Source organism: Habropoda laboriosa, unplaced genomic scaffold (genome assembly GCF_001263275.1).
Source record: "Habropoda laboriosa isolate 0110345459 unplaced genomic scaffold, ASM126327v1 scaffold42, whole genome shotgun sequence".
Taxonomy (NCBI): Eukaryota; Metazoa; Arthropoda; class Insecta; order Hymenoptera; family Apidae; genus Habropoda; species Habropoda laboriosa.
In genome coordinates, this window is record NW_017100181.1 from 1,113,058 (window position 1) to 1,124,469 (window position 11,412).

General features: G+C 29.1%; 2 protein-coding genes across 2 annotated transcripts in view; both read right to left on the reverse strand.

Annotated features, from left to right (window-relative positions):
- The window catches only part of LOC108579071 (activator of 90 kDa heat shock protein ATPase homolog 1), an 8,376-nt gene extending 7,135 nt beyond the window's left edge, over window positions 1-1,241 (reverse strand). The window contains exons 1-2 of the mRNA XM_017942513.1: window positions 1,096-1,241; window positions 205-284 (exon numbers count right to left, since the gene is read on the reverse strand). Coding sequence (XP_017798002.1) covers window positions 205-284; window positions 1,096-1,175 — 160 coding nt within the window. The 5' untranslated portion in view covers window positions 1,176-1,241. The remainder of the gene's footprint in view (window positions 1-204; window positions 285-1,095) is intronic.
- Window positions 1,242-4,701: 3,460 nt separating this feature from the next.
- Window positions 4,702-6,651, reverse strand: LOC108579033 (E3 ubiquitin-protein ligase TRAIP-like). Its single transcript, XM_017942461.1, is given in 7 exon segments — window positions 4,702-4,872; window positions 4,953-5,090; window positions 5,177-5,423; window positions 5,710-5,832; window positions 5,899-6,000; window positions 6,002-6,373; window positions 6,536-6,651. Coding segments are annotated over 7 exon segments (1,266 nt in total). The 5' UTR covers window positions 6,649-6,651.
- Window positions 6,652-11,412: the final 4,761 nt, after the last annotated feature.

Below are 11,412 nucleotides of genomic sequence, written 5' to 3' on the forward strand. Positions count from 1 at the left end.
TAACAGTGTATATAAAATAGCTACACTTTTAAAAGTTTTTTTTAAATATTTATCTTTACTTATATACTTTATTTAAGATAAATTTGTCATTTAAAGTTAAAAATATTTACATAATGTATCAAACATTTGTCAACAATACAACTATTATATAACTATACTTTTTAGTTACATATTTTACTATTATAGAAAATAGAAAATACAAACCATTATCTCCTACAATATTCATATTGGTAAATAATTCCTTTATTTTCTCTTGAGACCAGGCACAGGCATTTTTTTCCGTCCTTAAAATACATTGCTATTAGTTTTTATTCAAAAAGTATTATATTACTAATTTCAACAATTTTCAAGCTATTTTAAGTTTACAAAATTAAAAGAAAATGTAAGCATATATGTAGTGTATAAAATTATGGTCAATTTGGTGACTAATAAATTCTATCATATAGAAAATGAATTTAAATATGAAATGAAAGGATTAAAGAGACCTTTTATAATATATCTCTCTGTATAAAGTTTGTTTATCACTACAGCAACTTAAGTTTATTTACTTTTTACTCATTAATTCATTTCAAATATATAACTTGAAATTTTTTATTTTCAATTAATATTTAATAAATTTTGACATAAATATTACAATAAATATGAAGATTGACAAAATATTTATCTTAGCAATCAAAAATACTTATGCTTTCCTAATTATAATTACTTATTTTTAAGATTACAATATGACACTGATATTGTAAAAAATTTCATATTTGAATTTTAGAATATTTTTAATGACTAGACTTTGTTCTAATTAATTAAATATACATCAAAATGAAATTTTTAGTTTTGCACATTAAAATTGCTTTTATTCTCAGAAACCAACAGCTATTTACTACAAATAAATGATAACTGCAATCAAATAAACTACCAACTTTATCTAAGTTATTGTAAATCAAGACATCAGTTATAAACAAATGAGGCTTTCTGGTAATATGTTAATTGTAACTGTTTACAAACAAAAAGAAAAATAATGAAATTATAATCAAATAAATTAAATAAATCTATACTTATACATATAAATACAATATTTATATCCAATAATATACATACCAGTGCCAGTTATTAACATTGGTTGCATCAGGCCTTTCTTCAACAATCCATCTTGGATCTCCTTCACCCCACTTCGCCATGTCTTATAATTAAAAAATTACACTATACTAGTCTCCAAATATATTAACTAAAATAAATAGTTATTCCTAAAACATATAAAAAATCATAATTCATTAATAATATTATCATTTCTTTTACATATGTTACATCACAATAACATACTAATATATATTACACTTATAAAACTGCAAATACAATAATTTCATAACTAATATAGAGAATTAGATTACATAAAATATTGAAAACATTTAAAATTGATTGTAACATATAAACGAAAAAACTGGAAAAAATGTTAAGGTATATAATGATATGAACTATTTCAATTAATCTTCAAACATAGGGTATAATAAATTATAATATTTAATAAATAAAATTAACAAAATAAATCAAAATCATTGCATTACAATAATTAACATTCAATACAATTTTCACTTATGATAAGAAGTAATGTTAAATTATTGATTACTTTAGACATTAAAGTATTATTTGAAAACAGGAAATAATAAATGAATTCCATTGCGATTTTAATATTATAAATATATTTATTTGAAATGAATTTACAGATTCTCACAAACACTAAAATATAACAGAGTAAATTAAATATTCATAAATGAAGTTAACTGATTTCCTACATTTTGCAAACGATGTCATGCAATTTTCTTACAATTTAAAAACTATCAAATAAGTTAATTTGATACGATTTTGATTAAAGCATGCAATTATTCAGAAACAATTAAACTGGAAAAACAATCGGCTTCCAATCTCATAAAAGTCAGTTTGAACCCAGCAAAATGTATGAACCGTAACCTATAATTTATTGAGCGTTAACTAAACCTTTCTATTGAGAGAAAAGGCTTTGCATATCACCGTTTTACGTAACATTCATTAAAATTTACTTACCAAAAATTTGGAAAATTTGTCCGAATAAAAAAAGATTTTGCCAGTTATTTTTTACTCTTTTCTAATTTGATTTAATTTTAAACTATAACTTGATCAAGCTCTCAGTACATTCTTTTATAAAAAATTATTATTTCTGGAAAATTCGAAGCACGTTGAACGTCAAAATGCTTCCATGCAAGTAAATAACTTGAAGATCGCACCTTCACGCGAAACTCGAAATTACTAAAGAAACAAATACTATGGTGGTGGGGACGTACAATAGTTCCAGAAATTTCGGGAACATATAACAAGAAAATTGTTCCAGATAGGAAACTAAATCAGAATGTATACCGAAAGGAAAAAATGTAACAGAAAAATGATTACATAATGGTAACATGATGCAAAATAATTTATAACATCAAAATGACAAAAGAAGAAAACGTTAAAATGCTCGTTTAAAAACAGAGAGTATTAATGAAATGATATATAGGCTGTCGTAATATTACACGACATACTAATAAATGCATTAAATAAAGTTTTTTGATCAAATAAATTAAAAATCTATATTTGTAACATAAGTAATATAAATTCAGTTGTTAAGTTTTATAAAAAAAAAACATAAGAAAATAAGTTCAAAATTGTATCAAAAATTTTTAAATATGGGAAAATTCTTAACATTATACTCGGAAAAGCAATATTTAGGTACATTTCACGTTTGTAAATGCATCTACATAGCGGCTTAATGTTTCAATGAAATGTACAAGAATTTAAACTTCTGGATTTTAACAGTTTATATTTTCAAATTTGAGATTTTTAGTATTTATATTACATAGAATACTTACATGTCAGATTATCATAAAATTTATTTTTCCATGTTTGTTCGTTTATTTCTTTTTGTATATACAGTATGACGTTGCCTATATTACTATTTACAACAATAAAGATGCATTTTCAAAGTTGCGAACATTTATCGTATAGAACTTATTCATACAGAAAGTCTGCATTTCTGCACTATAAAGCCCTTACTGAGCTTGACCATCTGGCGTTAAATAAGAATCATTCAAAAATAGTGTGCCTTGGCGTCCGTGTCATAAAACTGTCATTAAGCCATTACTTAAGTTTAATTAGTAATTATGAATAGCATATATTAATCATAAACTATTATAAAATGTAAATTTTTGTGTTCAATACATATGGTAAAATAATTACAACAAACATCACAAGAAAGAAAAGTTGTGTATGAGCCATTCGATGTCAAATTGCACGAGAATTGTGCTCATAGGGACTAATCTTTTTTTAATTTTAGTGTTCTAATCTTTCTTTTAATCTTAATAGTGTTGAAAAACTAAATTGTCTAAAAATTTATCTCGAACTATTTTCAAGATGCTCAAAATTAAAATTTTTAAAAATTGAACAAAATCAGTCGACATATCAACCAAAATATTTCAGCTCTATTTAAGGTTAGGTTAATTTACGATCATTTTATACTTGAAGGAATGCTGTTTTAAAATATGTAGAATAAAATTTTATTTATTAACAAAAAACAGAATAATAATCGATACTAAGACTTCAAATGTCTGTTTGATGTCGTTCGTTTCCCTGGATCAACTAAAAAAAGAAATTCTTGTTCGTTGCCCTGTAAAACAACTTAAGAAACTTACTTACAATAGCACCTTTAGGATATTTTTTAAGCTTTCCAAAAAAACAAACGTTTTTATTTTCTACAAGTTAAAATAAGATGAGAATAGACAAAAATAGATAAAAAGCAAGAACAACGAAATTGCGTTTGAAATTTCATTTTTTAATTAGGTAAGCTTTTAGAAGGAGACGAGGGTACCGTCACCATAAAAAACAACGTCTCATAGCTAGCAGTAAAAGTAAGAAACAAGCTATTCACAGAACTCTGGAACCAGATTTAGGGTATGAGATACGCGATAACTTTTACGACGGTTTTCCGAAACCTAGGCCTCATAGCAAATTTTCTGGACAGCATGCAATTGCATGTATGTGTGCTTATTGTGGGTCTACTAATGAACACTGGTCACAAGAAAACACCTGATGCGTTTACAGGAACCAAGATGCTCGGACTTGGAGGGGGGGATATCTCAGGCACAGACTATGCCTTTCCCTTCGTGTAAAAAACTTGCTGCAATCTTCTAAAATTTTTATAAGAGGCCATCTTGGTATCTTTATCAGATACCTCACATTCTAGGTTATTAACTAAGTTTATGTAGTGAAAAAGATATTAAATATTTATATATAAAATTTTCCACCTTTAGGGTGTTTTTCAAATGTCAAATGTTTTTGATAGTTGTGGATTACAATTACAATTTTGGTCATGGGGTCATGTATATTACAAAAACGCATTAAATATGACAAATCTATTACGAACATTTGTGTTTGATAAAAGATACGTTTCAAGAATAATTGAGTCCGCATAATTGTCCTCGTGGGTAAATAATTCGGAAACTGAATCTGTATAAAACATAAAGAAGCCTGTGCGTCATCCTTCAGCTAAAAACATTACCATTGCATCCTAAATCTCTTATTGGAAAACCTTTTATTATTTACATGCACAATTTTGTTAAATAACTATTCCTTTTTCTCATAAAGGTACCAAACAAGTTAAATTCCCAAATAAATACTTATGAGCAGTTGTGTACATAACTAAAAATCAGTTATTTTCAGATTATTGTCTGCACCTAACTTTTGTCTTTTAGATTTAGTTGCATCATCTCTACTTCTTTTTGCTTTGATACTATAAGAACTAGGAAACTGCTCAAGTTTCGAATGTCCTCCAAAACCATTATACGTAATAGTATTAATCTCTACTTGCTCCTAAACAAATAATTTTTATAAATAAACAAAATACAAATTACCATTTTCGAAGTTATTATATGCATTCTTACATGTCTTACACTTGTTTGTTCAATTCTTGGTTTTTTTGTAAGAATTGATGAATGTAATTTCATTGTACTGTGTTTTTCATTTGCATGTTTTAAAACGAATACTCCTGTAGATTTAATTGGAAGATATGGTGAATCCGTTTTATGTTTCTAAAAGCAAACCAGTAAATATTTCCACATAATAATAATACCCATTCGAATATATCATAAAATTTTCAATTAATTGTTTAAATTACCGCAATAGTGGATTGACTTTCCCTTTTTTGATCTGTATTCTCTTTTTCAGTTTTTTCATTCTTGTCTATGCTTTCAATTTCTTCTTCACTACATTTGTTATTAGAAGAGTTATCTAATGTATCTACAGTTTTAAAATTAAAGTTACTCGACCTTTTCATTAATGATATACTTCTTTCCAATTCTCTAAGTTTATTTTGCAAAAGTATATTTTCACTTTCATAAACGATTAATTCTTCTTTAAGTTTTCTGCAAATAAAATATATTTTGATAGTAGAAAATGAATCATTGCATATATTGAAATGTACAGTATTTGATGTAAGATTCCATGTGACATAGCCAACGCACTTGATTTGCGTTTGTTGATTTCCTTAGAGTCATTAGAGGAAATGAATGGAAAGGCTACGCATGTCCGCACCATGCGTATATATTTCTCGAGTTAATTACATATAAATTATCTAATTAACTCTAGCAGCCCAAAAATATGATTTCTTATATAATTAAAGTTTCTTCTTTCAGTGCAAAACATACATACTTGTTCTTAGTATGTTCTTCAGATAAAACATTCCGTTCCATTAATGCTCGAGTAAGTTCTTGCTGTAAACTTCTTACTTTAGATCTTAATTCCCTTCTTTTATTCATGCAGCCTATCATTTCCCTAAATTTAACATATAATTCTTAAAAATCAAATATAGATATAAACCTTTCAAAAATGTTTAATTACCTTTTCATCACAGATATATATGTAATAAGTGTATTAGGATCATTTGTTCTTGAAATCATCCCATCTACCTCTTTTGTGGAAGCATCAAGTAAGGTTTGTATATCTATAATTTTCAAGTTTTTTCTTCAACTGCTCAATTTCTCTACCGTTGTTTTGTATTTCTAAATTTTGCTCCTTAAAATATTTAACCTGGTCTTTAAGAGCATAAATAGCAGTGTTTTTTTCACTTAGTTCACTTTCTAATTTTCGTACTTCCTTCATCAACTCTTTACTTTGCTTTGTTAATGTTTCACTCTTGTCTGTATAATGTTTAACATCTTTTTCTTTTAAGAGAAGCTGAAATTTTAATTTATCTATTGTATCCTGTAAAGAACAGGTATCTTCAATAATGGTATCATTATTGGAAAAATTAAAATATATTCTATGAATTTTATGATTCGTAGTTTTTTCTCTACATTGTGGACATGATTTGGATCTGTATAAAAAAAAATTGACAAATTTAAATGAACAGTAAAACAGTTTTTCTATGTGTGTATAAAATGTGAACATTACTTATAAAAATTAAAGTATCATTGTTTACATACATTAACATAACTTTGAAATTAAGAAAAGTTAAATTTATATTGACACTTCATACCTCTCTAGCCACTGAGTTAAACAAACAAAATGAAAAATATGCCCACATGGTGTATGGAAAACATCATCAGACGGTACCAACAAATCACTGCATATAACGCATACAATATTCATTTTGTATATAAGGGTGATAAAATTTAAGTATAAATATTTGCAAAATAAGTACGTTTTATTGCCACAAGTTGTCAGTAGATTAATTCTTTTCTTATTTATTTATTTATTATTTATTTACTACTACGTTACGTTTCTATCTGACTTGTATTTCATACTATCTTTAACAACTAAATTCTGAACGTTTTTACTTAAACTTCGAAAAATGAATTAAATTGAAATGTCCAGGCATAGAAATTATTCTACGGAGAAGAAACAAAATATCTTAAATTCATTTTATAGTCCAGCCAATTAAATCATTGGTAAAATATATTGTATGACACCCTAAGCCAATCAGAAGACGACGACAAAGTTCTTAGATGGCCACAACATACACTCTGCGGTTCTCATGCGAATCCACCTTTCTTAGTTTAACGCACTCATATAAATATTCACAGCGAATTAAATGTAACCATAATCATAATTTTATTTTATTTTTTAATATAGCTCGTATCTATTGTGACATAAGATAAGGATCTTAGTGTGCTGTTACATTGTAGTTTGTATGTTAAAGTGACTGACATAGTGCATGCGCACGCCGCTGCGCGCGTAAATCCCTGAAAGAACCTAGAAAGCTCAAACGTTATTATCTTGTTCGTTAAATCGTCTTTCACTAATTGTTCTTCATTATTTATACTAGCATTTGTTTCGCTATCAGAAGAGCCAAGCATGAAGAATCTTTTATTGTTTGATAGTGCTTGTTGTGTATGCGAATGCATATCTATATGTGTATGAGTGTATGTTGCATTGTCAGACAATGTATTCTCAGGTCAATCTTCAATTCCTTGTACGTACCTCGTGTTTTTTTGCAAGGTAAGTACTCTTTAGTTACAGAAATTATAAATATCTTTACTCACTCCTTTCAAATAAGCATAAACTATTTATAACATTCACGCCACGCGTAAATTTACAATTTTATGTACTAGATAAACGGAATATAGTAAATATTTTTTGATTTATGATTGGCAAAGATGTTTTCATATATTTTCTATATTTGTTAATAATATTTGTTCAAGATAGTTATGAATGTACTATAAAATAATATCAAACGCAAAAATATAATGAAATCAAATCGAAAATAATCTGAAATCTTAGTAGAAATTAGAATGGATTTAGACATATGCATTCACGTTTGAGGATCCAACGGTGTACTGAGAATACAGTAACAATTTACACATAATTTCGTCTATGGCGTTTTAACTCTTCAGATTTATTTTCTGACTAACATCAATCGTTTTGCCCGATGTAATTCTTAAAATCACCGTTCTTAAGCGTAGAATGCGCTTCAAAACCAGTGGTTTTGACTGACGTCGGTATTTCAGATTGTGTGAAAAGAAGTCCCATAAGATGATTGGTCTGCCCTACGTCACGTCTTTGGTGTTATTAAATGTCTTGTGCGCCGACATCGGTAGGAAACCAAGACGGCCAGGTAATTTTCTTAGTTCCCTATTCTTTTATCAGCGTGCAACATTATCAACGGCTAGTTAATACATTTGTTTATCTCCCCTTAAGTCAGGCATGGGCAATTCGTGTCCGTACGGGCAAAATTTTTAGCGAAAGCGGTGGTGGGGATGATGTATACAGTGTGTGTGTTACAGTTACTAATTTAGAGTGCTCATAGGTCTAAGTATTCACCTCTAAAATATTTTACCATGTGCTTGAATAGTTTTCAATACAAACAGTATTTAATAAAGCGTAATATTTTTTAATTATTCTCTTTTTTTATAAATTTATTGCATTTTATTTTTATAAATTTTAATGCACTTATTTAGTGTTAACTTTTTTTGCATTATTCATTGTAGCTTTTATAATTATGAGTTACTATTTTCAAATCATGATTTAGTGTTGTTTTCTGTTACACATTAAGGCATCTAGAATTTTCATAACAGATGCTTAAAATTTCGTCGAAATTATCGAAGTTCCTTCATTTTTGTAAGAAGCACTAACTTTTTCGTTGTGCTGTTAGGAACTGCTGCCATAAGAACACATAGAAATTATGCATTATACAAAGTACTCTTATGCAAATAGTATACTTATGAAACTCAATAATTAAGAAGTTACTGTTAAAGAAAATTCATTTTCGCTAGTTTTAACGCGGTTTCATCGCATAATGAATTTTTATCTATGAAAATGTTAGTCGTACGAATTACTCCCTTTCCCATTTTACTCCGTAGGGTTTTCGCTTCCGAAGTAATTTTTTCTAATGCAAAAAGTTGTTTGCAGCGCACGTAAGTTGTAAATAAAATTTTAGTTTCGAACATTTAACGGAACAAACGTAAAACTGTGCAATAAATATTATTACATTTGTCGAAGTTCACTCTATACGATATCAATTTTTGACACGCGATTCATTTAGAATTGAACGTAAAATGTTGTTAACGTAATTTGTATCACGTTTCCTAGATATGCTTGATATCGTTGTACGTTTTTATTTATCGCCCCTATTACGCCCTATTTCTATTGCTTCTTCCGTGGAATGTGTGCTGTCTGCTTACAAGGGAAGACAGTGTCGGACCGTAAAGTACATAGTAAGGAAGGCGTATCTGCCTTTTTACCGCTCATTCGCTTGCGCATGCGCGTTAGAGGCTTCAGTTTTACATGGTCGACCTATGGAACTTCGTCCACGAGATTCCTATTTCTATTGCTTCTTCCGTGGAATGTGTGCTGTCTGCTTACAAGGGAAGACAGTGTCGGACCGTAAAGTACATACCTAAGTGCGTATCTGCCTTTTTACCGCTCATTCGTTTGCGCATGCGCGTTAGAGGCTTCAGTTTTACATGGTCGACCTATGGAACTTCGTCCACGAGATGGTTCAAAAGACAGGTTCTACGAAAAGAGCTAGTGCTCGTTGTATAATTGCCATGAAGATTTATACGAAGCTTTATTCTATTCACATTTGTATGCCTATAATCTGGACGGAGAATTTAGCCGCTCAAGGCAACGTCCTTGACTGCGAGACGCGCTGGAAATGAGCATCACCTTTCACCCATGCACATTGCAGGTGTCAATAAAACGTAGCATTATTTTTATCACTATGTATCTCACTAACTTCTTTTCTCATTCGCTTTACTTTTTACAACATACGATATGACGATGAAAATATACACGATGAAAATATACGATGAAAATACATATTTTGTTCTAATTGCGATATCCTTAAACTGTAATAGTTAACAGTAACCGTGCAGTGATTTGTTTTTTATTGAAGAAACAAACAGAAAGCTTTCAATACAAAAAGAACCGAAGTTCTTTCCGTTTGATCTCTTTAGGGTGAAGCAATAAATTTATCCGTGCGGAATATTTTCGTTATTTTCAGAAAATAATGTTATTTACGATAGTTGGAAAGTATCTGAGGACCTATAACATATTAGTAATAATCCTGTTTGTGTTCGTGCAATTTATGGCGCAAGGCTATCTCGTAGAAAAAATCATTACATTGTGAGACGTACTATTACACGATGTGACAACTTATTCGTAAGTAAGGCATTTGTAATATTCTTTCGCGTACACTTAGACGTTACACGAGCAGTTTAGTACCAAAATAAAGTTATCAAATGATAACACTTATTAGCAAAAAGCTTTGTAAATCTGTCATTAATGACTCACAATTATTTTGATTTAGTTAACCCTTCAAGCGTTAAATACATATAACCGATGTTCCATTAGAATTACACGCATTACGTGTTGCCAGTTAATGAGAAGTGTTATGTATATGATTTTACGTCATCGTTGGAATGAATTCTCAATAGTGTTTACCGAGGCGTTGGTTCTAATTGTACTAAATAACTAATTTTTGAACGACAGAAGAAATATAATTTTACAAATGTTATTACTGCTTTCGTGATATGTAATGGTCAATTGAATTCTTTTTCCTTTCTTGGATTACGTGGAAAACATAAAAGTAATTTTCACGTTCTTCGAAATAAAATCTTATATATATATATATACATATCGATTAATGTCTGACTTTCAGACGATCTTCAACATGACTTTCAGTAACGTCTAAAAGTTTCAATGATATATTTTATATTTTTGATACTACAAAAGAAATATCAGAAACGTTGATGTTAAATGTACTTTAGCGGAAGACAAATTTGTTTCAATATTTTTGTTTTATTCTAGTGATTAAACGGGAGCAGCAAAGTTACGTATGAGGTCAACCTCATAACTTTACTCCTTCCACTGTTTCGGTAGTTAGCGGACCGACTCAAATGTTTTACCGTGCTTTAAGCTATAATTTCAAAAGTCTTTTTAGAATAACTAACTTTTTCTACGTTTTGGAAATAAAATTTTCTTTTCAACATGGAATAACAGTGGGTGTTGAAATATAATTAAGAGTCGCTTAAAAATATGTAAAACCAGGGTATTTATACGCCTGTTTATTCTACAAGGTGAGATAAACAAGTGAGAAGAGCGATAACGATGGTGCCAACTAGGACGACGAGAGGAATGATGCGAACGGTAGCAAATAACAATAATATTCTCTCGGTAAAACATTATTCGCAATCTGTTTGCCTTACACTTTTCCAGATAACGAGTAAGGCAATATTTAATTGGCCCTATAAGAAGCGTCTTGCAAAACTTGAGTCTCAGTATAGGTATCTCGAAACAGTTCGAAAGATTAATCGTCACGACAAATCCGATATTTCGAGAAATCTTACAAGAAAATAGAAGCATCACAAGATTATTATACGCTGAGCTGCATAATATTTACGCCGATGCTGCGTT